Consider the following 27,122-nt stretch of genomic DNA (forward strand, 5'->3'; position numbering starts at 1 on the left):
TTGACACCCCTACCCCACGGGCTGGATCAGCTGGAAGGGTGTCTGACGTTTGCAACGGAGGTTCAGGGGTCGAGGGTCGTCAGTTGCACACGGGTGTAAAATCTCGGTTTGCTGCGCTTTAAATTCCACTCGACTCTCAGTCACCCCTTCTACCCAGCTTAACCGTGATTTATCCCCTCTGGATATCTGTGGGGCCGGACCCAGGGGGCCGCTAAGGTAGCGGTTCCACCTTTTTTTTGCAACTTAATTCCCACCATATGTAACAGCAATTAATTCTCCAGACCTTGTGCACCTCCTCTCACCCATATTTACTTGTTCGATTATCGTAATTTATCTTTTTCATGATGACTTGAGGACGAGTACGATGAGAGTATTGGAGGTGAGTGACTTTACCTTTTACCACTTGATTCCATCTCAATGACTCCACGGGTCATTCGAGTTGGTAAGTAGTGATTCGTTTGTCACTTGAGAACGCGGGATCGAATCGTGAGATTATCGGGATGTAAATCTCCGAATCTTGTGCATCTTATCCCATCACTATTTGTCTACTCAGCTACCGTGATTTACCTCTCTCGTGATGACCTGAGATCGGATGCGACAGGGACACTGGGACGAACGATTTCACCTTTTGTCACTTAATTCCATCTCAATCAAATAATTTCATATGATTTATTCAAAGGCCCCAAAGCGTCTCTTTCTTTTTAGTCGAATTAAAACACTGCAGATATTATATACATCGACCGTTCATTAGCGATGACACCCGGACCTTGCAGAACGCTGCCACATGCTATATATCTTAGTAACGTAATCAATCGATACAACTCTTTGACAAGCTTCAATAAATCAATGTTTTTTAGGGAATACGTTTCACCCGTCTCAAGTAGATGATTTGTTTTCTTTAATTTACTAAGCCAATAATTTCATAATGGTATCTAGACGTCCAAGTCAAGTTACTCGGTCAAAAATTAAACTAAGGTGACTTCTCTAGCTCAGTCACCTTCCGGCGTCTTGAGTCATCTCGCACATGACTCCTCTAACACGAGCTCACTCGACCTCTCCGGCTCGATTTCCCTGACGTCGCAGGTTGGCCCTACTAGATATCTCCGGATAGAGAACGTAGAGTAACCGGAGGTGTGGATAAGGAAATGAGATTTTATGTGACAACTCCGTGAGTCAAACGTGGGGGCTGTGCCCTCCCTTGGGAAAAGGTGGTAAAGGAAAACTAATTTTGATCGAAATTAAATTAAAATAGCTTTAATATTGAGGAGTATATAAAAGTATTTTGAATAGAAAATTATATTTTTTTAAATAAATGCACATAATTTAATGGTATTTAAATCTATGCTATAGTTGAAACAAGAGAAATTACTATATAAAGTTTTAAGTCGAAACTCAATATAAATATTTGAGTATGTCTTTTTTTATATATATATTTTAGCTACCTATATTAATAACTAATAATTAATCATGATTTATTTTTTTTATTAGCCTAAAAATAAATTGGCAGAGGCCTAAGTACGAGTAAATCACTTTTCCTCACATGATTACGTAGTCAGCGACGTCACAAACCTAAACGCGGTGATCCATCCGAAACGACATCATCCTTCCGCGTGTCGCCCGAAACCGATAAAAAGAGAAGGAACGAAAAGAGAACTCGCTTTGGATTGACTTGACCCTCCAAAGATTTGATCAACTCACCCCGATAGAATATACCCAAAGACTTACCATAGTATCAATAGTTTATACCATTTCCACGTTCGGGTACACTTTTTGGGTCGGAAATATATAGTTACGTCTTGAGTGTTGTTGGGACTTTGGAGGAGCTCTTTTATTTATCCTCCACGGTTCTACGCCTCCGGTGGCCTCTGTCTCGGTGAGTTCCGATCGCGCGCGAGCCTTGGCGGAGGAGGAATTGCGCTCGTTTAGTGTTGGTGAGCGTTCTTCAGCACTCGCGCAGTGGGAAAAACTGCGTTTTGATGCTGGCTTTAGTTGTTGATTTTGTTTTTGTGAGTTTCAAACGTTGGATTGAGCTGGATTTGGGGTTTTCTTCGACTTGATTTGATGAATTGATGCTTTTTTCCGTCTTAAAGGCCTTGAGTGAGCATGGACTTCTCTTAAAGTTTGATTCTTGCTGGGAATGGGGTTGTGAGCGCTATTGGTTCCTGAATGCGCCTTCTTCGCTTTTGTTTACTGCTTCAGGAGTTGTGAATTTTGAGTTTCTGGAGGTCCATATTGAAGATGATACTTTGCCCCCAGATGAATTTTTCGTTCCTTGTTTGGTAGTGGTCTTAGGTCATGCTATGTTTCTCTTTGTCTGGATTGTCCCATTGACCTAAGAAACAAGCACAATTCTTTTCAGTCCCGATTGCAGCAAGATGGGATTGGCTTCTTCTCTCAACTTATTGCCTCTTTGTCATATGTATTGGGGGTGGTATTCAAGTTTTGAGAGCTCTAGTTGTCTGCATAATTTTTTGGCAGGAAGTAAATATTTGTTTGTTTGTTGTTTGTTGTTTGTTGGAGAGACTCTATACATGAAATTTTGAATGGCCTGCTGAAGTAGTAGATTTTTTTGGCTAGCTATTGACATGAACCGGATGTGTTACCTTTTCATTTGCATGTCTGAATTGGGATCGAGACTCTATACATGAAATTTTGAATGGCCTACTGAAGTAGTAGATTTTGAGCCTCTCATGCGAGAAGTTTGTCCTCAACACAAATTAGCTTATCAATTGGTTTCTATCAAATCAAATGCACTAGTTTTTTTTGGCAAAAATAATCAATTACGCTTAAATATTGTACTTAAATAGATTACTGAAAGGTCGTTCTTTCTGCTATAAGGTTATTTACTGCACTATTACTTTTTCCTAAATTAAGCTTCTAATATTCTGGTTTTTCCTGCTTCCTTATAGAGATAACGGGTTTTTCTCACTCTCTGCGATTATAACAACTAATTGATTGCAAAAGAAATTGATTTCTAGTTACTTAAATCTAATGAATTATGCCTTTTTAGTCAGCTTAGAATTTCATTTACAGAGGAAGACTGAGGAAGACCTAGCTGTTGGAGAGTTGCAGTGTGTTGGAACTGTGAGAATGGGAACGGGAGAATCTAAACAACGCAGTTCTTATCGCTACCCAAATGATCCTGGGTACACTTCAGGTTATTCGCCAAGGTACTCCACTACTACAAGCTATGCACAGCCTGAATCAACAAACAGGGTGCAAAAAAGGTATTCAAGAATCAATGACGATTATCAGACACTCAGTCAGGTATATTTTAGTCAAAACAGAATTTGCTAATGTTTTCCTGTCATCAAATTCTCAATTTCAGAGTATATCAGCAGTATCTTGCCTTGATGATATGGTTGTTTTTAGATAACTTTTTTCTATTCGGCTTTATGAATCTGCTACATCTACAAGGTGGTAGATGTATTCTCATTGGAAGTTGATAAAGCTACTTGTTTACTGGAGGGCTGAAATTTACTAAAAATAATTGTTATCTCCCACTATTGATCATTATGTCATTCATGTTAGGATCGACGGTCGCGGCTAGAGAGGGGGGGTGTGAATAGCCGACCCCAAATCTTCGTTTCTTTCTACAAGTTGACGTTAGCGCAGCGGAAAATAAAACAAAGAAACAAAGACAAGAAGATCAAACCTCAACACGCAGCGATGTAACGAGGTTCGGAGATAAACTCCTACTCCTCGGCGTGTCCGTAAGGTGGACGAAGCCTACCAATCCGTCGGTGGATGAGACCCCGGAGAACCGGCTAATGAACACTCCTTCTGGGTGGAGAAACCTCGCCACAAACTTTGCAACAGCAAGCAGAAGTACAAGTACAGCAAGAAGCTAAGAACATAAATGTAACAACACTAGCTTGCCTTCTTCTCTTCGACTGGATGAAGCAGCAGCTTCACAAGACGCCTACAACAGCAGGAACCAGCCGATGAAGCTCACACGAAGCTTCAAGCAGAAGCGAGCTCAGCAAAGCTCAAATCACAGCAGTGAAGAAGAAGAAGCAGAAGCTTCGGACCAGAAGAAGAAGTTTTTTGTAGCAGCCCTCGATCTCCTTTATATAGCCTGAACCTGCAACTGCACCTGCAAAGCAGACAGCGAAGAAGACGGAGATACCCGTTGAATCTCAACGGATATACCTGGACCGATCAGGACATATCCTGATCAGTCCAATAAGACCCTGATCGGTCCTGGGACCGATCAGAGCTTCCTCTGATCGGTCCAGGGACCGATCAGCATGCATGTCCCTTCCTTTTCTCCCGATCGTTCTTGCATTCTGATCTAGATACCCAGTGTATCACTGGATCGATCCACTGATCGATCCAGAGCTTGGTTTTTGCCCAAACCAAGTCCCAAGCCTTCCAAACCAACATCCGGTCAACCTTGACCTGTTGGTACATCATGCTTAGCATCCGGTCACTCCCTTGACCTGCTAAGACTCCCCACCAAGTGTCCGGTCAATCCCTTTGACCCACTTGGTCTTTCCAACACCAGATGTCCGATCACCCTTGATCCATCTGGATTTTTCCCTTGTCCGGCTTCACTCACCAGGACTTTCACCTAGCTTCACTCACTAGGACTTTTACCTGGCTTCACTCACCAGGGTTTTCCATCTGCCCGGCTTCACTCACCAGGACTTCCAAACTGCCTGGCTTCACTCACCAGGGTTTTCCCTTTCACCTAGCTTCACTCACTAGGATTTTCACCTGGCTTCACTCACCAGGATTTCCCGACTGCCTGGTTTCACTCACTAGGACTTTCACTCACTAGGATTTTCAATCTGCCTAACATCCCAGTTAGGACTTCCCAGTCAAGTATCCGGTCAACCTTGACCTACTTGACTCTTCTTCATTCAACCTGATCAGACCCTGATCAGTATCTCTCCGCATGGACAACTGCACCTGCATTGTCCATGTCTACATGTCTTTCTGTATTGTCAAACATCGAAACCATGACCAAGGTTTACGCTTGGTCAACTAGGTCAACCTTGACCTACTGGAAATTGCACCAACAATCTCCCCTTTTTTGATATTTGACAATACCTTTAAGTTAGGCTAATCCAATAGCCTCAACTTTCTTCATGCCACTAGGTAATGAAACATAAGTTACAACCTTACATTCTCCTTCTAAGAAGGCAACCTCCTTCTTAGATAATGAAGGCCTAACTTAAACCCTTCATTCTCCCCATATTGGCACACATCAACAAACTCTCCCCCCTGAAGAGTAAGTCATCGTTGTTCACAACTTCACTCGTTGTGATCAACACAATAATAATGGTCTCATACCCTTCATAACTCTTCATTCTTCCACAAACTCCAATGTTCTTTCTTGAACATTTCCTAGACATTCTCCATTCTCCCCCTTTTTGACACACATCAAAAAGAGTGAATCAAGGTCAAGAGTTTCTTCCTAATGAAAGTCCCATACCTTTCATTGAAACCCTTAATTTCCCCCTTGATATTAAAGTCAACAATCAACTAAGTGATAATCCCATATCACTCATCCTCAAACATAACTCCCCCTAAAAGTCAACTCCTCCTTGACTAATAGGTAACACTCCCCCTAAATATCAACTCCCCCTTGACCATTGCACCAACAATGTCTTGGAGAGTTTCAAACCTTTAGAAACCTAAAATACCAATTCCCGAGCTGAAATTTCAGACAACCAGTCGAAAATCAGCAATTTGGCACGCCCTGATCGGTCACCAGACCGATCAGGCCTTCACTGGATCGGTCACCAAACCGATCCACACTCTCCTGGATCGGTCCTAGTGACCGATCCACACTTTCCTGGACCGATCAGAATCCTCTCTTATCGGTCCACAAGACTGATATCAGAATTTCTGATTTTCCTCCCGAAATTCAGAAACTCCTAGAAAATTCCAAAAATTGTAACACTTTGAGGATACATTCCTCATAACATATACTATCAAGAAAAAATAGTTTTCTATGAAAATAACTTTCATTTTCAAATCTTGATACAAAGTTCGAAAAGTTTTGAAATAGCTCAAAGTTTCAAAAACTTTGTATCAACTTGCTCAATGATGAATGCTATCACTAGAAAAGCTTCATCAAGGTTTTTCAAATCAATTTTGAAATGATTTTAAACCATTTAATTTAGAACCACAATCTTAGGGCTAAATGTACATGACTTGTACACAAGCTTTCCCTATGATCCTCCAATTAGAATTAGGCTCATCTAGGTATAAGAACTATGCACCTTGATCCTAACTCATCATCCTAATATCTCACACACATCTAAGGTGTATCAAACACATCCAAGTCAATTTTGATGTGAGATATGAGTTTAGGTCGTCTTAGGCTAAGTTCTCATGCATTTTCTAAACAACAATTTGATCTCCATATCAAATTGTGTTGTTTATCCTTAAATCAAGTTAATTGATTATAAATACAAAAGATGATGACATGGCATATAACGATATCATAAGTAAAAACATGTGCCAATGTCATGATGTCATGGCATAAAGTATGAAACTAAAATAAAAAATGACATTTAACTAACCTAAGCATTATCATGCCACTTCAAATGATAATAAATTAAGTATGATGTCATGACATGGCATATGACGATCAATATATGGCAAACAACATATAAAGGTATAGAAAATACCTAATTCTAGCCTTAGTTGCCATTTTTGATAATCTTGATCATTTTGCCATAGGTTCTATATTCCTAAGTGTAATAGACCTAAAATCATATACCAAAGATTTTTGGTTAATTATGTGCCAATTAGATTGACTCTAGGAAGCTCCTCAAATGTGATTGACACATCCTAATCACCTTAGGAATAATTTTCCATTTCATTTTCAAGGCTTGATTACACCTTGAAAATTCCTAAAGTGCCACCTTTTGCCATGATTAGGTTAACTACCTATTCAAGTGAGGTTGACATACCTTAAACCGTCTAGCGTGATGGAATCACGCTCCTAGGAACCCAATACCTATTGGAGCTCATTGGGTTCACTAAATATTCACTAGGGATGACTTCCCTAGCAACCCTCCTAATGACCCTCCTAGGCTTTAAAGCCTTGGTCATTTGGGACTCATCAAGATCAACTCTAGGGGTGACTCCCCTTGTGACCTTGGTGATGGTCTTCCTAGCCCTAGATTTTGTTCCATAATCGAATGGAACATTGTGATAAGTGGGCTTGACCACTTGGGACTTAGGTTTGTGACCCAAACCTTTCTTGTCCTTGGACTTGGGTTTTTGACCCCTAGACCCTAGAGTCAAATCCTCAAGAGCCTTTTCTAGAGAGTCAAGTCTTGACCTCAAGACTTGATTTTCTTTCTCTAATACCTCAAGCTTTAATTTATCATTTTTCTTTGAGGTATTCCTAAGCATATGTCTAGATGATTTGGGATTTCTACCTAGATTTTCCTTAGCCTTAGATGGGTTAATTCTAGGGTTGACATTTCTAGTATTATCCTTATCTAGGTTAACATGTTTGGCTCCTAAGCTCATGTATTGGTTCCTAAAGTTAACATGCTTATCATTATTAACAATTGTAACAAAACTACTAGCATGTGTCTTATTGCAAGAATGAGACTTAAATGTTACCTTAGGGTTTGCCTTGGCTCCCCCTATTGACGTGCTCGGTCTCTTGTCTTTGTGAGGTTGCCTCCCCCTCGGACATTGACTCCTATAGTGTCCCTTTCGCTTGCATTGGAAGCACACCACGTGCTCCTTGCCTTTGCGTGTCGGGACTCCGGCTTCCTTGACCTTTGGCGCCGGTGGGGTCTTCCTAACCCTCTTTGGACACTTACTCTTGTAATGCCCAAATTCCCTACACTCAAAGCACATTATGTGTAATTTATTTGAAATTAAATGGCTTGAGTTACCTAGGGTTGAGGATGGATGTGAGCTCTCTTCTTCATCCCTTCCGGAGATAGAAGCTTCTTATTCTTGCTCCGATCTTGAAGAGGAACTCTCCTCCTCTTCTTCCTTAGATGTTGAGTAGCCCTCAACCTCTAAATCCATTCCTTCATGATGTGAGCTACTTGGCTCACTTGACTCCTCTTCATGACTTGAAGTGGAGTTCTCCTCATGGAACTTTGCCAAGTTATTCCACAACTCCTTGGCATCGTTATATCCACCTATCCTACACAAAACATCATTAGGTAAAGAAAATTCAATGATTTTCGTTACCTCATCATTGATGGTTGATTGGTGGATTTGCTCCTTCGTCCACTTCTTCTTCTCCAAAAGTTCTCCTTCTTTATCCAATGGAGGAGTAAAACCTAATTACACACACCTCCAATTTTCTAGGTTAGTCATAAGAAAGTACTTCATTCTTACCTTCCAAAACGCGAAGTCGTCGCGATCGTAGACGGGTGGAATCGTGACGTCTTCTCCAAGTCGATCCATTCTCTAGCTTGTGCTCCCTCGGGTGTTAATCCGACGAAGAGCAACCTTGCTCTGATACCACTTGTTAGGATCGACGGTCGCGGCTAGAGAGGGGGGGTGTGAATAGCCGACCCCAAATCTTCGTTTCTTTCTACAAGTTGACGTTAGCGCAGCGGAAAATAAAACAAAGAAACAAAGACAAGAAGATCAAACCTCAACACGCAGCGATGTAACGAGGTTCGGAGATAAACTCCTACTCCTCGGCGTGTCCGTAAGGTGGACGAAGCCTACCAATCCGTCGGTGGATGAGACCCCGGAGAACCGGCTAATGAACACTCCTTCTGGGTGGAGAAACCTCGCCACAAACTTTGCAACAGCAAGCAGAAGTACAAGTACAGCAAGAAGCTAAGAACATAAATGTAACAACACTAGCTTGCCTTCTTCTCTTCGACTGGATGAAGCAGCAGCTTCACAAGACGCCTACAACAGCAGGAACCAGCCGATGAAGCTCACACGAAGCTTCAAGCAGAAGCGAGCTCAGCAAAGCTCAAATCACAGCAGCGAAGAAGAAGAAGCAGAAGCTTCGAACCAGAAAAAGTATCCTGTAGCAGCCCTCGATCTCCTTTATATAGCCTGAACCTGCAACTGCACCTGCAAAGCAGACAGCGAAGAAGACGGAGATACCCGTTGAATCTCAACGGATATACCTGGACCGATCAGGACATATCCTGATCGGTCCAGGAAGACCCTGATCGGTCCTGGGGACCGATCAGAGCTTCCTCTGATCGGTCCAGGGACCGATCAGCATGCATGTCCCTTCCTTTTCTCCCGAACTTCTGTTCGCTTTCTGATCGGTCTGCAGACCGATCAGATAACATACAGTAGCATACTGTTTGGTTACTGATCGGTCACCAGACCGATCAGATCGATCCACTGATCGATCCAGAGCTTGGTTTTTGCCCAAACCAAGTCCCAAGCCTTCCAAACCAACATCCGATCAACCTTGACCTGTTGGTACATCATGCTTAGCATCCGGTCACTCCCTTGACCTGCTAAGACTCCCCACCAAGTGTCCGGTCAATCCCTTTGACCCACTTGGTCTTTCCAACACCAGATGTCCGATCACCCTTGATCCATCTGGATTTTTCCCTTGCCCGGCTTCACTCACCAGGACTTTCACCTAGCTTCACTCACTAGGACTTTTACCTGGCTTCACTCACCAGGGTTTTCCATCTGCCCGGCTTCACTCACCAGGACTTCCAAACTGCCTGGCTTCACTCACCAGGACTTTTCCGTCTTCCTGGCTTCACTCACCAGGGTTTTCCCTTTCACCTAGCTTCACTCACTAGGATTTTCACCTGGCTTCACTCACCAGGATTTCCCGACTGCCTGGCTTCACTCACCGGGACTTTCACCTAGCTTCACTCACTAGGATTTCCAATCTGCCTAACATCCCAGTTAGGACTTCCCAGTCAAGTATCCGGTCAACCTTGACCTACGTGACTCTTCTTCATTCAACCTGATCAGACCCTGATCAGTATCTCTCCGCATGGACAACTGCACCTGTATTGTCCATGTCTACATGTCTTTCTGTATTGTCAAACATCGAAACCATGATCAAGGTTTACACTTGGTCAACTAGGTCAACCTTGACCTACTGGAAATTGCACCAACAATTCACTCATACATGCAGTTTCACTAACTAGTGTTAGTACCCATGCCCTGCATGAATAAATTAAAAAATATTTAAATTAATTAAAGTAAATTATATATTTTATATTGTTTGAGCTATAATTTAAATCTTGTTCCTTATGAAATTGTAACGTGGAATTTAAAATTTTTAATACATACCTATCAGAAAATTAATTAAATTATCAATTAAACATAAAAATTATATAAAAAAGCTCAATGCAATGAAATAGAGTGAATCCACAGGCTTCTCTTTCTTCTATATGTATTTAAAAAAAATGAAAGAAAATGTGAAGCCACGTGTTGTTTCTTCTTAGTTTACTTTTCTTTTCTTACAAAAGTGGTCAGTATAGAATCTTACAGATAGATTGTTTGTTTCCATTTTCTTCTTTTTAGATTACAGAAAATTACTTTTCTAGTTTTCTGAAAGCTAGAATGCCTTCAAAATCCAAATGTGTGACAATTGCTAACATGTACCTACCATACAGCAAATGTAATGTTGATGTTGATGAACAAAAGATTTTACTTCAACAATGTTATTGCTTTGATGCCAATTTGTTGTAGCACCTGCAACTAGGCCATCAACACACAAAAATGAGAAGACTAGACATACATTAATACTTATGTGGAAAACCCAAAAACAGGGGGAAAACACATACAAGGAGGAAGATTTCTCTATGTTGATGAGGTATAATTCCTCAAGGACATACAAGAATAGTCACTTCGTGATGACTATAAAAAACCCCTACATAACTCTCTCTAGAAACAGCAAATACATCTTGACTATATCTCTCTACAAGCTCACCAAATTTGAGTCACACATCACACTGCTTGTTATCCTTTTTAGTTTTTTACTACTAGTAGTTGGTTATTTGAACCCTAATGGATCTCACTTTTGGGAAATTGTTATTTATATACATATTACTTTCCTGATAAACAATATATTATAATCTAAAGAGCAGTATGGAAAATTTATGTTGTTTGCTGACATATAGTAACTTTAGTTGGTCATGCCATGCCCACTATTTTAGTTACTTTATCCAATGTGATCCATGTTATTTTTTCCAAATAATCATACAATGAATATTTTTCTAGGTTACCGATGCGCTTGCAGAAGCAGGTCTTGAATCTTCTAATCTGATTGTGGGCATTGATTTTACAAAGAGCAATGAGTGGACAGGTCCAGACTTACAACCCCTTTCTTTTTTATATTTTTTCATCAATTTCCTAGTGCTGCATGGCATATCAGTAGATGAAAAGTTCCAACATAATTTTGAAGGTTACATTCATCAATTTAAATTTCACTGAGGTATTTGGAGAATGTTGACTGTAGAATGTAGTCTACATAAGATTGCAAATTACAAAATGTCCTATTTGAATATAGCTGGTACTTGATTATGCTGATCCATAAAGATTTAAGGGGCCTTCTTGCATTACCATATCAAAACCTTTTTTTATGATATTCATGAGCAGTGCTACTCATTTTAGAAAGACCAAGTTTTTTGCCTCTTTATATATCATAAAATTTAAGAAAGCTTGTGCTGATGGAGTAACAATGGGAGTCGGTATATACTTTCAAGCTTGTAGATTTCCTTTTTTTTCATATTCTCATCTTTTTTCTTAGGAAAAAGTGTCTTATTAACTATATTAATATTTCATATTAACTGTCTGGCGAATGTTGTTAGGGAAAGTTTCTTTCAACCGCCGGTGTCTGCATGACATTGGAAGTGGTCCAAACCCCTACCAGCAAGCAATATCTATTATTGGAAGGACACTCTCTTCTTTTGATGAAGATAATCTTATTCCATGCTTTGGATTTGGTGATGGTTAGTATAATTTTTTGAATAATTCTATTTGGATAATTGCTAAATAGAGCACAAACTTTGAATATGTTAATGAATTCAGCATGAAATTTCAATTTTAACAAATTTATGCATATACCTTCAATTTTATATCAATATAACACGTTATTAATTTAACACATTAACTAATATTTTCATAACACATCACATGACATTTTTATATGAATTTTTTTAACTTAAATTATTATTATTATTAACTATTTAGTTAAAAATGATTCCCTTATCCTAACAATCAAAGAAGTCATATACATTGATCATATTTAAAAAAATATAATTTGTTAAATTAATCATATGCTACACTTGTTATAAAATTAATAATATATGTGTAAATTTGTTAAAATTGAAAGTTCATTCTAAATTTGTTAAAATTGTGTTATGACTTACCATTGGTCATTTAGCGCTGCATACTTTTGTGTCAAAACTTGGAAGGCAAATCAGATACTACACTATCTAGACATTTTTAGATGATTATATATGTTCTTGTTCATCGTGCAGCTTCTACCCATGATCAGGAAATATTCAGCTTTTATCCAGATAACCGACCATGTGAAGGATTTGAAGAAGCACTGGAACGATACAAGGAGCTAGTGCCAAATCTCCGCCTAGCTGGTCTGTATTGTGCCTCTTCCTCTTTGAAATTCATATCAGTTCTGTACTGTTTGTGCTGACTTGCGTGCTCAATTTTCATTCAGGACCAACATCTTTTGCACCAATTATTGAAACTGCCATAGGCATTGTAGACAACTCTGGTGGGCAGTACCATGTTCTACTCATAATCGCTGATGGACAGGTCAGTTAATGATTCTGCATAGTGTTGCCTCTATCCAATATTCTTGCCTACTTCCTTATTTCATGCTGCTTGTCCTAATATTTTCTTTCAAGGTGGCTGTGATGAGTTAGTTCACATATTTGGTTTAGTCTGATACCAAGTTTCAAATTGTTTCAGTAAAACTTTGTTTATTTTTGTTTTATTTGTACATAGGTAACAAGAAGTGTTGACACACAATATGGGCAATTAAGTCCACAAGAGAGAGATACCATAAATGCAATAGTTAAAGCTAGGTATTTGCCAACTGAGATTTCACAATGCTTCATCTTGTCCTTATTTTCTGACAACCCTTATCTGACTGTTTGTTCTTTACTTTTAGTGATTTTCCATTGTCAATAATTTTGGTTGGAGTTGGTGATGGTCCGTGGGATATGATGCGTGAATTTGATGACAATATACCTTCCCGGGCATTTGATAATTTCCAGGTTGCAAGATACACCTAAAGAAATTTTTGTTGTCTTTCTACTTATATATGCTTTATTGCCTTTATTTTGTTATTCCCTATGCAGTTTGTGAATTTTACGGAGATAATATCTAGAAACATTCCTACGAGTCGAAAGGAGGCAGAATTTGCACTTGCAGCACTGATGGAGATCCCTTCACAATATAAGGCAACAATAGACCTTCAACTTTTGGGGTATGTATCCAAATTCCTTAATTCTTGTTAATAATCACCCATTAGAAATATGAAAAGTGTGGCTCATTCTATCTGTATGCTGTTTTTTCAGTCGACGAAGAGGGATACCTGACAGGGTTTCTCTACCTCCACCAACCAGGAACCGTTATTCAAGATCAAGCAGCTTCGAGCAAGGACCTGCATTCCCCAGAACTGCCAGCAGCTTCGAGCAAGGACCTGGAATCACTAGAAGTGCACAAGCTATTTCATCTGAAAGACTTATAGAGGAGAAACTGGTACAAATGGCTTTAATTCTCTGAATTTGTTTGCTTTCAGTAAATGCTTTATGCTTAGCTACAATGAAGATCCCAAATAGAGAGCAAAATAGCATCTTATCGAATCATGTCATTTACTATCGCATCTCATCTAAAACTGTAGTATCTTTTTTCCTCTTAGACTTGTATATTTGTGTATGTTATAACAATTACCTCTATAGACTAACCTGTGGTTCAACCTAAATTTCGCCTATTCATAGAATTTCATTACCTGCCCATCAATTTCCCCACATAGATAAAATGAAACACTTAATGATTATTCCATCGTCTATTGTTATTCTTTCCACTTGTGCAAGGAAATTAAGTGAATGAAAGGGTATAAATGAAAAAAGGGTGTCTTTTTTATTGGAATCATCAAAAGGGTGCCTCTTTTTTATTAATCATCAAAACAACACCCCACCTTCGCCCCATCCCCTATGCTTTGATCCTATTACCCTTAAGTTTGGTTAGTTTAAGTTGAATAGATTTTGACTAGTATTCATGTTATAGTAGCTATGAATCGTAACTATTACAACTTTGTAGTAGCTACAGTTCGTAACTGCTATAACATATTATTAATCACCTGTATACGATCTCACCTGTGCACATATCTTACCAAGGTTAATTGTTGTTACAATATGTTGTTGACCAATGTTGACTTGAGGTGCACATGATCACACCCGCGCACATGTTGTAGCAGTTATGAATGGTAGCTACTACAACGTGTAACAACTGCGATTCATAGCAGTAACATGGTGTTGACCCAAATGCTTACCTAAGCAACGGTTCTGCTTTCATACATTTGGACCGGTAGGGTATGAAGGAGTAATTCTAGTAATGAAAACGGAGTGGCGTGTTGTTTTGATGATTAATGAAAAAGGGACGCTCTTAATTTTTCCCATGAAACTATTTCTAATCTGCATAAGCGCATGTAGCAAATGCTAATTTACTCATGATTTATATCAGCTTGAACTTGTTGATTTGTATAAAATGCTAATTCTCGCTCTATCAAGACAAAACTATGACGACGAGGAATTACTTGCTTGCAGACTTGTCCAGTTTGTCTTTGGAAACAAAAGGATCTTGCTTTTGGATGTGGGCATCAGGTAAGAAAAAGACCATTAGTAGCTATTCGATATCGATCGATTAGTCAAACTACAAGTAACTGTTCTTTTACAGACTTGCTACGACTGTGGGAAAGAGTTGCAGCGTTGCCCCATGTGCCAAGCTCATATTACAACTAGGATAAAGCTCTACTGATCCCCCGAACTAAAATGCGTTGCGCTTATAAAGATCTTGTAGGTCTTTACTTATCGCTAGTGCCGAGGACGCAAGTGCTCTTACTGGTTGCTTGTAAATATTTCAACAAGGATATTGCTTGTAAATATTACTGAATCATTATCAAGATTTGTGAAGTTCTCTACTTTCTACTAATAAACTTGGAAAAAATTCTTGTTCTTGCTTTATACTTGTGAATTCTTGTTCTTGCTGGAAATCGATAAGTAGGCAATTAGTATTTCATACCAGATGAATACTGAATTAATTTTAACTCTCAAGTTCATTGAACTCCATAGATTATGGTGAGTGATACGGCAGATTTTGGATGCCCCTGAGCACACCTTTAGATGTTCGCCGGTCAAATCCTCCTTGTGCTCTTTCCAGCCCAAGGTTAACACACGATTAGAGGGCGCCGGTTTTGTCCCGGTAAGGCCCTCCGATGTTTAAATGAAAATTGAAATAGGAAGGTGGAAATGAAAGAGATCATTGAATCAGTGTTCGCATACCCCTCGTGTCTTTTGCTTTCTGTACTTATTTTATAATTTTCTCACGTAATGACATCTGATACTTAATTCTCCGGTTGCAACGGCTGCTATTATTCTTTATTATTGTTATGCTTCGTTTCATTCCACAGCGGTATCATGATCCCATCTCTCAGTAATACATCAGGTAATTAACTTTGTCATCTCGGTACTTTATTATGTCATTATACTGGTGCAGCAGAGTAACATTCTAGAATTTTCGGAGATGATTCTCTGGATCATTGCTACATCCGTACTCTCCAATAGACAAGGGTTTAAAATCCTTGGGCAACTTTTCATCCAACACTTCCTGAGTTTGGGCAAAGATTTAAGTTAGATTTATTGTTATATTTGATATGCATTGTGAGTGTGCAGGATACAAGTACAACAAGGAAAGTCCAAGTGTAATCTTGGCAAAGGAGGAAAGTCCAAGGATGAGTTTTGGCGGTGTAAGTCCAAGCATGTAGTCTTGGCAACGTAAGTTCAAGTGTAACTTGACAATGGATGAAGTCCCGGAGGCGCAACCTCTTGGCAAAGGAAGACCCGACAATAATGACAAGGCCGATGAAAGCTCTAGAAGGCAAGACATGAAATATGGGGAGGCATTCGAGGGACGTAAAGCTGATAGAGGAGGCTAGAAGGCTAGGTCTAAGTTGGTCGAGTGAGGACAAGTGCCGAGTGAATGTACTCGGGGGTTAAATCCTAGGATTAGGGTTTTGCTATAACGTTACTGTAGCAGTTGACTGGTGTTTTTATCAGTCAACTGGTTGCCGACCGTTGGCGTGTAACGGTTGAATTTCACTTAGGTCCAGTCGACTGGTGGTTGTACCAGTCAACTGGTGGCGGGGAAAACAATAGGTGTTTTCCTCCCGATCTCTATTTAATAGAGCTCAGGGTGCTTGGCCAAGGTTGACGAAATTAGTGGTGGTTAACCCTAATTAGAGTCTCCAAGTGCCCAAGTGATCTAGCGTGCTTGTACGAGGTTGTGGCGAGATTTCTCCACCCACAAGGAGCTACGCGAGCTAGCCGGAAGTTCTCCGGGGAATCATCCACTGACAGATTGGGATCGTCCACCTTACGAACAGCCGTGGAGTAGGAGCTTTATCTCTGAACCACGTTAAATCAACATATTAGGTTTACTTTCTATTGCTAGTATTTGTTTTTGTATTCCGCTGTGCGTAACAATTGTAGGAAGCGACATTTTGGGTGAGATGCTATTCATCCCCCCTCTAGCGGGCGTTAAGCTCCCAACAATTTGAACAATAAAAAATCCTGACAACTTTGGAGAAAGAAATCTTCAACGTAGTTGTCGTCGAAGCACCTTTCGAGCGTCGTAGAGACTTTTTTAGAGCAGCGCACAGAAGTAGAAGATGTTTGAAATGATATATTGAAGTTGCTAGTCGAAGCCTCTTTTTATAGTCTCATTCGGGCGCTTAGATCTTCTCTTGGGCGTCTGGACTGTGCTAACATGGCGAGTTTTCTTCGAAACTTCATCCTTGAAGTTCATCTACGTCCAGACGCCTGGACCGCTGACGTGGGGCGGTCAATCATCACACTCTAGCTGAGCGTGTCAATGAGAATTTGGCTATCTAGGCACCTGGAGCAACTTCGGGCACCCGGACTGCCTGGGTGCCTAGCCTGGCACACGCCCAGGGTTGCTATTTCGTCGAAGTCTTCCCGGGCGCCTAGAGCAACTTCGGGTGCCCAGACAAACTTTTGTCAAACACTTCTTTCTACAAAATAGAGTTAGTCTAGGAATAAATAATATATATAAAGAGTAATTTTGACGGCCTCTAGACCGTTTGGTCCTAACTTTGAGTTTCGTTGAAACTCTAGGTCGGACTGATACCTACTGTTTTCTCTTTAAGAAATGTGTCTTCATCTACTCCTCTCAGGAGTGATTACCTTTTGCTAGACTAATCCTCCAGACCGTCTGGACTTTTACTCAGCGTCCGAGACATCAGGACTTCATGCTGGACATCCGATCCCTGACCCGTCTACTCTTCCGCCTGGTGCCCTTGACACCCAGACCTTTCACCTAGCATCTTGACCCTTGGATTTTGCCCACCGTCCTCGACCTGCTAAGACTTTGCCCAGTCCCCTCGAACTAGGACTTCGTTGCCTAACTACAGCTAGAACTTTCCACTTGCCTAACTTCAACTAGAACTTTCCTTTGCCTAAGATCACTTAGGACTTTTCTGCACACTTAGTTCAACTAGTTAGAACAACCAGAAAGCTTAACTTTGAACTCTTTTCCATAATCAAAACTTAGGTTCGATCATCTGGTGCTTCTTGCACCAACAATATATGTTATAATTCTATTTTGGAAATAAAAATATGTTATAATTTCTATTTAGAAATAAAATATGTTATAAATCTAATTTTAATAAATTAATATTTATCTAATCAAATTAGAAAACTAATTTTCAAATTTAATTAACATATTTTCATCTGGAATCTTTCTATGAATTAAGAATCTTTAATTATTTTGGAAATAAATTTCTAAATTAATTTCTTAACAATTTAGAAAATAAATAATTTATATTTCTTAATTTACTATAGAGTAATTTAAATATATATATTTTTTGTGATTTTCCAAATATTTTCAAATTTGGTATTTCCTAATAATTTAGTAAACTTTCTAAAAATAGAATATTTTAATAAATCCAAAATTTTCAAAAAAAAGACAAATTCTATAATTTAATTCAGAATATCTCAAATATGGATTTTTTTTAATAATTTCATAATCTTTCCAAATTTTGTATTACCTAATAAATTAATTTTTTTAAAAAAATAGAATATTCCTTAAAATTTCATAAAATTCCAAAAATAATTTATAAATTAAAAGAATATTTATAAATTTAATTTTTCAAAATTACTTCAGAAATTTTCCAAAAGTGAAATTTCTTAACAATTTAAGAAACTTCCAAAAATAATTTTTTTAAATAAATCTAGAACAATTCTAAAAATTAATTACAACACTAATTATGAACCATAAAATAATTTTACAATCATATCGAAGCATGATCTGACTCTGATACCACTGTTGGGATATGCCCGATGTGGTGTGTGCTAAAAACATATTTCATAAACATACACAGCGAAAGACTTAACGATAAATAAACTAATTTATTACTTCACATATACCACACGTATGTAAGATACAATCACGCAGACAAGATCATAAAATAAAATGAAATCAAATAATAATTACTCTAGGTATACCTTACGGATGACTTGTAACGAGAAGTGCATCAACCTTTTGTGACGTTATCGAATCTCGCCTCTATTCATATTCATGTCGAGCTCTTCAAGACAACTCCAAGAGAACAAGCTTCACATTCGAAAGGTACTAACCACGAGCTAAAGAGAAGAATCAAGAAGAGGAAGAAGAAGCAAAAGGAAGATCTTCTTCCTTTGGGTGGCTCACGGCAACAAGAGACCCTCTTGTTGTGGCCGACGGCAAGAGAGAGGGAGAGGGAGAGGGAGAGAGAATATTGGGTTTAGATTCTAAAACCTAATCAAGTCATTAATGAATTGCTAATTAATTCTCTCTTAACTATAACAATATATAGTCCTCTTTAATGAATTAGATTAGAAAGTCTCAATCCAAACCATTATGCCTTAACCAAAAATTAGTCCATTAACCGCTTTGTTTGGTTCACAACTAAATCAAGTTGGTTCATGGCTAAATCAAATTGGTTCATGACTAAATCAAATATTTCATAAGAGATGTGATACATCCGTACTTCTGTTTCGACAAATATTTCTATATTTATCTTATATATTATCCAACCAAATATTTATCTCTTGATCTGAGAATCTTATTCTCTAACTTGTTTTATGCCTTTTAGAGACTCGTAGTGCGTGTGACGTAATAGATTCTCAATTTATCTTGGTCGTCCATAATTAACTACTTTATTATGAAACGATCATGAGTGGAACCTAGTAGTACATCGATCATGATCCCTAATTAACTGAAAAATCACAGTTGATCTCAAAACTAATTCTGAGCCCTTCAGTAGCCACAGTGAGTCATGCCTCATTCCTTTCACTCGTCTTATACTCACTTGGTTCAGGACATGGTCTATGTGTTTGCTCCTAGTAAGTTGACTACGTCACACCTAGTCCAAGTAATACTTCCCCGTTCTACATGTTCAAATTACTTGTACATGTGTACAAGAGTCTCATACTCTTAACATTTGATGCTTTGGCCAAAAACTTTGAATAATAATTCTAACGAGTGATTATAATGTATACGTCTCTTCGTAAGGAGCGGTGAATCCATTATGGGCTATCCAAACACCTTCGGACACTTCGATTTATACTCAATCATCTCGGGTCCACACTTCTAAGAGATGTTTGCTTAACATGTCAAAGTATAAGTCTCCATGAACAAGATGACTTGTACACCTCAAGTCGAAGGAAATTTGCACTCGTAGTGTAGTAAGAACTTCATAGACATATCCATATATGTAGAGAACCATATAAAGTCTTACAGCAAGTTACTCCAATGAACTAGTTACCATAACTAGAATCCACTTTTAACTCTCGACATCCCAATGTCTGCAGCTAGTGAGAAATAACTGCTTCTCCGAACTAAGGAGTATAACTCATGCTAGTCTTACAGAATTGATAATGTCCAAATGTACCAATTCGACGACTAGGAAAATTTCAATACGTTCATAATTGCACATGTAATGATAATCACAAGTTGTGATCCAATCACAAATTTTTTTCTTACTATGAATTGTATTGTGACATTCAGTAAATGAATTTAAGACTATTTAAATATATAATATGCACTCAAATAGTGAATATATATTTATCAAATAAATAGTAAAATCATAAGGTGATTGTCTCAGGACATCTCTCAAAATCTAACACCATACCCATAAGAAGTGGGGCTAAGTCCTGGGGGTACGACCGGTGTGGGGGCCGACCAAGAATAAACTAGGAGTCATGCCCATGAGAAGTGAAGGGTTGAGCCCTTGGGGTCTAACTAGTAAGGGGGCCGACCAGGAATAAACTAGGAGTCATACCCATGAGAAGCGAGGGACTGAGTCCTGGGGGTTCGACCGGCACAAAGGTCGACCGAGAATAAATTGGGAGCCATGGTCATAAGAAATGAGGGGCTGAGCCCTGGGGTCCGACCGACGTGGGAGTCGATCAAGAATAAACTAGGAGAGATGCCCATGAGAAGTGAGGGACTGAGCCCTAGGACCAACTGGGAGTGAACCAAGAGTAGACTAGAGCAGTGGGGAAGCCAAGTTTGGAAATGACCCATTCGGACACACACTTCCTAACTTTGATTGTCATCTCCTCTTGTCTTTTAACTGTCGCATCTTCTTAACTATTGGTCCACACTATCCCTGGGATCATCCACTATATGTTGTATCAGGCATCTTTTATGATACTTAATTCTCCAGTTGCAATGACTGTTATTATTCTTTATTATTGCTATGCTCTATTTCCGTTCCACAATGACCTCACGATCCCATCTCTCGGTAACACATCATCGGTAATTAACCTTTGTCATTATTGGCTATTATTATTGTATCTTACGTTCTCCCAAACCTACACTTAGGGATGTAAACAAGCCGAGCCGAGCCGAGCTTTGGGGTGTTCAAGATTGTTTGATAAGATAATTGAGCCGAGCCGAGCCGAGCCGAGCTTAAAATGAACCAAGCTTTTGAAATGAGTGTTCAAGCTTGGCTTGGTTTATTTTTTATGAGCTTGAGCTTGGTTGAAGCTTGGCTTAAGCTTGGTTTATTTAGATGTTATCAAGCTCTCAATTCAAGCTTGGCTTGAGCTTGGTTTGAGCTTAGTTTGAGCTTGGTTCGTGTAGATGTTATCAAGCTCTCAATTCAAGCTTGTTTGATTGTTTGAAACTTTTAATTGTTTGATTGGTTATTAATATTGATAATTTAAATTTATTTATTTATTTTATTATTTATTTATCATATTGAAAAGAGTTTTATTAATAAATATGGTTCGTGAACATTGTTCACGAACGTTGTTCACGAACATTGTTCACGAACGTTGTTCACGAATATTAACGAGCTGAACACATATGTGTTCAACCTTGTTTGTTTAGCTTAACGAGCTGTTCAAGCTTGTTTTTTTAATTAATCTTATGTATATTGAATGAACATAAACAAACTCTTATCAAGCCGAACACCAAACTTGTTCACGAACGCTTGATTCATTTACAGCCCTACCTACACTTTTGTACTCAAAACTGTAATACGGCAAACTGTGGCTCTGAGTTAATTTCTTGAGTGTAGATTTCTAAAGTCGAGTGCCATTAGGTCCTGAGCCGGGTTCCCAAGTACCTTTTAACTCTGATTCTTGAGCACCTTCCTACCTCAACTCTAATTCCCGAATGTCATCAGATCCCATTCTCGAGAACCCTCGGATCCGATTATTGAGCGCCTTCGGATATAATTCCCGAGCACTACATAACTCCTAATCCGTTCTCGAGTGCTTTCTGACTCTGAACCCACTTCTCAAGCCTTGAATGTCTCCACGCCCAATTCCTAAGCACTAGTTTACAAGGCCTAAAATCAAAGATTATTATGCAGTATTAGTGAGAATTAGTATCCTAAGGAAGGAAGAGTCTATGCATATAATTTTACCTCACATTATCTTAGATTATTTCTACGGCTCTATGGGATCACAACTGTTGTGTTAAGACTAAATGAAAATTTTTATCTCTTGGTTACTAATCAGTAAATGAAAGTAACAAGTTTATTATCTCTTGTATAATATCACTATTTCACAACCTTGAAAGCCAGTGGAAATCAGTAAATGAGCTTGCCTGTTCTTCCCCAAACACACCATGTGCAATGACCCAAACGACAAGTCTCTCTGTTTCACTCAATCCAACAATTCACTGTTTGTTTTAGTTGCATTTTCGCAAAACTATAAAGTCGAAAACAGCCAAATATAATAATTAAAACTTGGCAATCAGATCGAAGAAAAAGAAAAAGAAAAAAAAATCCCAAAGTGAAAACAGTTACAGAGCAATTATTGGCATTTCATTCCATGCAAAATCACACAACATAATTAATAAGAACAGAGCAAATTTATGACAGAGAGAGACAAGGAGATGAATAAGAAGAATTACAGAAGACAAATACACTGATTAAATCGATTTACTTATGCAAGGAGGAGCACGGCGGCAGCTGCGGCGGCTAGCGACGTCCAGGCTGCGAAAGCTGCCCTGGTTGCTCGGAGTGCGGCATTGTCCGCCGCAGTCACGTCGTCGGCGGGCGCCTCTTCTGGGCCAGATGGGGCAGGCGGCGAGGCGCCGTGCCCGGTAGCCTTGTGCTTGGCTGCAGCCTTTGTTTTCTTTTGTGGCGAGGCAGCCGGCGCCAGTGCCGGCGCGTCGGCGGTCTCCTTTTCCGGGATTTTGAAGAGCTCCCGCGGCTCCAGCACCTTGTCGACGGCGTAGACGGCGGCGGGGTCTTGGTCGATGAGGGTGGAGGAGATGGCGGCGGTGACGATGTGGGTCTTGATGGTGATGGCGTCGCCGTCGCTCTGCACTGTGTACTTGTAGTTCTTGTTGTGGGTGTCGGTGGCGAGGGTGGAGAGGGGGCCGTCGCCGTTGGCCTTCAGGAGCTGCGGCGAGTAGTAGACGGGCATGCCGTGGTAGAGGAGGAGGCTGGTTTTGCCGGCGGCGGTGAGATTACTATACTTGGGGGAGAAGGCGGAGACGGCGTCGTCATCGGGGCAGAAGACGGTGAGGCCGGTGTCGAGGTTGGACTGGAAGGACTTGAGCACGTCGGGGTTAGCGTGGAGGAGGTCGACGAAGTCCTTGCATCCCTTGTTGGCCATGAGGTCGGTGAGATTCACGGGGCCCGGCGCCGCCACCGGTGCCTCTGCTTCCGGCGAGGTGAGGATGGTGCTGATCTGGAGGACGGAGATGTTATAGGGGAGCTCCTCGACGGACTTGACGAAAGTGGCGGGCGAGCCGCCGCCGGAGTCCTCGGAGACGAAGGTGACCTTGCCGCGCAAATGATCGGTGATGTTGATGTAGCCGGAGGTGCCGACGGCGTGGCCGGACGACTGGAAGACGGAGGAGGAGGAGGTGGAGCCGCCGGTGAGCAGGTGGAGCTTCTTGGCGCCGTAGTAGTCGGTGAGGATATGGAGGGAGAGGACGTTGCGGAGGGTGGGGAGGGAGAGGTGCTTGGCGAGAAGGTCGGCCATGCCGGTGTTATCGACGACGAGCAAGGTGATGGTGAGGCGGCGGTTGATCTCGCTGGCCAGGTGGGTGGCCGACAGGTAGTGGTTGAAGGAGGAGAACTCCGGGTGCTGTGCCAGGATCTTGGTGATATTGTGGGCTCGCGCTGCCGGGAGTAGTGAGGCGGCGGCGACAACCAGCACCGACATGGAAGCGGCGAGGAGAGGGGAAAATCGCCCCATTGCAATTTGCAAACGCTGATGGCTGGCTAATTCAGCAGAGTGCAGTGTTGAGTTTGCTTGGCCAGATCTTGCAGATTTAAATCGTGGCCGGTGTAGTGTAGTAGCCTGACAGGGACTAGGACATGCTAGGTCGAGTCGGTCGTATTTAAAAATATTAATATTTAATTTAAAGTGAACACAAATTCACTCTCAAATGAAAGGTGTGTCTCTTGCTCCGGTAACGATGAAGCGGTCCTAGTTTAGTTTTTTTTTTTTTTTTTTTTTTTTTGAAGCATTAGTAAGGTGGGAGTTCCGGTCTGGTCTCGACGAATTCATCAATTTTTTTTTTTTTTTTTGTAATATGCAGTTAATTTAATTGTGGTAAAAGACATTCCAGTGTCCCTGTTAATCCATCTTAGAATTAACACGGAGAAGATAAATCATAGGATTTTGTCAAGATTCGAACTCTAAATTTCATTATGACAACACTTCATACTTTAGCCACTAGACTTATTCTAAGAGACAATATGTAATTAATTTAAGAATAATTGATAGATAGATTACCCGTTAGGCATATTTTAAATTTATTTTGATCATTGATATAAATTTTTTATAAATTAAATTCATGATCTCATAATTAGTTGATATAAAATAGATATATAATGTCAATTTAAAAAATATATATATATATAATAGTGCATCGGCAAAACATCTTCTTAATTTTTCAGATCTATTCCCCACTTCAATAAATTAACGAATGAATTTTTTTTAATGTACAATTGACCTAAAAATACTAGACTGATGGATCATTCGCTCCAAACATTTCCTGATTTATCTTGATAATCGGTGAAAATTTTTCATAGAATTAGACTGGTCATCCTAGGATTAGTCGGCATTATCTAGATATCTAAAAAAAGACAGATCATTTTAATTTTTTTTTATCAAAAGGATGTCCCATCTCATATGCTTATATTAAGCATGTACCATTATCCAACTACCATTCAGTACTGTTTAATATTATTTTCATTATTATCTTTTGTCTAAATTTCTTATCTAAATTCTTAATAATTTAGTTGAAATAGTAAATGTTTTTGAACATATTAAGTTTAATATGTATTATGATAGATATAATTTCATAATTATTATAACATGTTTAACCGTTATAAATCCATAATTACTAAAACGCCTTACTAGCTCAGGATTTAAGCAGTGATAATAATGCAGTTGTTACAATGTGTTAAATTATAATAGTTACAAACAAAATCCCATATTGAAACACACATGGAAAGGATTATGAACTTATAAGGAAAATATATCTTCATTTGTATTAGACCTTTTGGGTAGAGCCCAAAGATAAAATTATGAGGGCTTATACCAAAGTGGATAATATCACATTATTGTGAAGATATCTTAATTTTTTTTATTCTAACAATTGGTATCAGAGCCCGGATTAAACCATATGAGTAGAATATTGACCTCTAATAAATGAAGTGATGACTCTCATATCTGGCAGAGAAGTCTTAGTTGTAGGTAGGTAAAAAAATCTAGTAAGTTGGTTGGACTGAGGGACAAGGAAATCCTAATAGGTCTGGTGGACCGAAGGATAAGGAAATCCTAATAGGTCGGATGGATTGAAGGGTAAGAAAGTTCTAGTAGATCATTTGAATCAAGGAGCAAGAAAGTCTTATTAGATCAAGGATTAAAAGGATCAAATGACATCAATTGGTAGGCTTGAAGAGGAGATCCTTCAATTGAGAGGGATTATTAGATTGCAATGGTTACAAATAAAATGTCATATTAAAAACATAGGAAATATTATGAGACCTTTTAGATATAGTCTAAAAATAAAATTATAAGAATTTATATTCAAAATAGATAATATCATACTATTATAAAAATATTTAAAATTTTTAAGTCTTAACCCAATACACCTGACCAACTCTAGTCAGGATTTAAGTAGGAGGGCATTTTGATAATATATATTGTTAGCTAGAGCCCTAGAGCCAATCATTTGATGATTGTATTTTGGACTTATTGTGTCATATTCTATATAAATAAAGGCATTTGGATTTTGGTTATTATACTTACTTGTATTGGTGCCAAATAAACTAAGTATAATAATGTCCTTGAGTAAACAGTTCTCACCTATATCAATCGGTTAGTTAAACCGATAGTGAGATGATATAGGGAACACTACTCTTAATCATTCCTAGTCGAGTATTAACATTCAGGAACAATGTTAATGCAATAAGACTAGTATGTAGGTTAACTCGATGACATGATCTCACAAGTCATGGATATAGAGATATCAAGTTGACACATGGGTATACATTAGAGAATGTATACTGAATGACCCGCCATGAGAAAGTATCATGGATCGTTATATGAGTGTCATATACTTTCTTATGTGGCTATTAGTATGACTACTAGTCCTTAGACCTGAAGTCACCATAGATCCCTACATAAGGAGTTATGTACTTTGGTTTCGTCAAACGTCACCCGTAACTGGGTGGACTATAAAGGCGATTACTGGGTATATAACAAATTATGCAGAGGGATGTGAGTGGTGTAGATGGGATCTATCCCTCCTATATGACGGGAGTGACATCGGTATTCTTGATAGAGTGAGACCACGAAGTGCATGACCATGCCCAAATGAGTCAATATAGGATATTGAGCTCATTTGATTTAGTGTGTCTACTTGGAGTTCAAGATTTAGATTGATTAGAGGATGACACGGTCTATGCCTCATATTGATCAATCTAGATGTCTAGGATAGAAGGACACTTGTCATATATTGTGAGGAGTCACAATTAGTAGTCACAAGGTGAAGTTGGATCTCAACATTCTTGTAACTTGGGTAGTAATGATGTGTTGCTAGATACCGCTCATTACTTATGCTCCTAAATGGGTTTAGGGCATTGCCAACGTTACAAGAACCTATAGGGTCACACACTAAGGACAATTAGATGGAGATTAGGTTCATATGATGAACCAAGAGGATTAAATTCATTTGATGAATCAAATTGGATTAAGAGTAATCCTAATTGGGCTAACTTGAGTTGGACTCAAGTGGATTCATGTATTTAATGAGTCTAATTTAGATTATGACTCATTAAATCAACTTAATTTAATGAATTAAATTCATTATATTAAGTTGGCTTGAATCAAATGGTTAGATTAGATCAACCATGGAAGAGATTTGGTCAAGTTTGACTTGACTTGAGA

General features: G+C 39.2%; 2 protein-coding genes across 4 annotated transcripts; one reads left to right on the forward strand and one right to left on the reverse strand.

Moving 5' to 3' along the window:
* Positions 1-1,777: 1,777 nt before the first annotated feature.
* LOC122034200 (E3 ubiquitin-protein ligase RGLG2-like) lies at positions 1,778-15,155 on the forward strand. Of its 3 annotated transcripts, none has more exons than XM_042593338.1 (12): positions 1,778-1,931; positions 3,034-3,267; positions 11,164-11,248; positions 11,754-11,894; positions 12,426-12,539; positions 12,623-12,720; positions 12,913-12,992; positions 13,079-13,184; positions 13,269-13,396; positions 13,488-13,671; positions 14,739-14,795; positions 14,869-15,155. In XM_042593338.1, exons 2-12 carry the CDS (start codon positions 3,091-3,093, stop codon positions 14,947-14,949), a joined length of 1,251 nt encoding a protein of 416 aa, XP_042449272.1. In that variant the 5' UTR covers positions 1,778-1,931; positions 3,034-3,090; the 3' UTR covers positions 14,950-15,155. The 3 variants fall into 3 exon arrangements, with proteins under 3 accessions (XP_042449272.1, XP_042449274.1, XP_042449273.1); XM_042593340.1 differs by having other exon boundaries at positions 1,792-1,931; positions 3,011-3,267; XM_042593339.1 differs by having other exon boundaries at positions 1,833-1,931; positions 3,015-3,267.
* A 7,351-nt stretch (positions 15,156-22,506) lies between these two features.
* LOC122033313 (fasciclin-like arabinogalactan protein 2) lies at positions 22,507-23,993 on the reverse strand. Its single transcript, XM_042592322.1, has one exon. The coding sequence runs from the start codon at positions 23,913-23,915 to the stop codon at positions 22,650-22,652; it is 1,266 nt and encodes a 421-aa protein (XP_042448256.1). The 5' UTR covers positions 23,916-23,993; the 3' UTR covers positions 22,507-22,649.
* Between the last annotated feature and the right edge of the window lie 3,129 nt (positions 23,994-27,122).

The sequence above is a fragment of the Zingiber officinale genome, chromosome 11B, assembly GCF_018446385.1.
Source record: "Zingiber officinale cultivar Zhangliang chromosome 11B, Zo_v1.1, whole genome shotgun sequence".
NCBI lineage: Eukaryota > Viridiplantae > Streptophyta > Magnoliopsida > Zingiberales > Zingiberaceae > Zingiber > Zingiber officinale.

Bases quoted from the DNA above. Each gene is read 5' to 3' on its own strand.
- LOC122034200 (XM_042593338.1), top strand. From the start codon at position 3,091: ATGGGAACGGGAGAATCTAAACAACGCAGTTCTTATCGCTACCCAAAT. The intron at 3,268-11,163 runs GTATATTTTAGT...ATATTTTTCTAG, and splicing joins ATTATCAGACACTCAGTCAG to GTTACCGATGCGCTTGCAGA. The intron at 13,672-14,738 runs GTACAAATGGCT...ACTTGCTTGCAG, and splicing joins GACTTATAGAGGAGAAACTG to ACTTGTCCAGTTTGTCTTTG.
- LOC122033313 (XM_042592322.1), bottom strand. From the start codon at position 23,915: ATGGGGCGATTTTCCCCTCTCCTCGCCGCTTCCATGTCGGTGCTGGTT.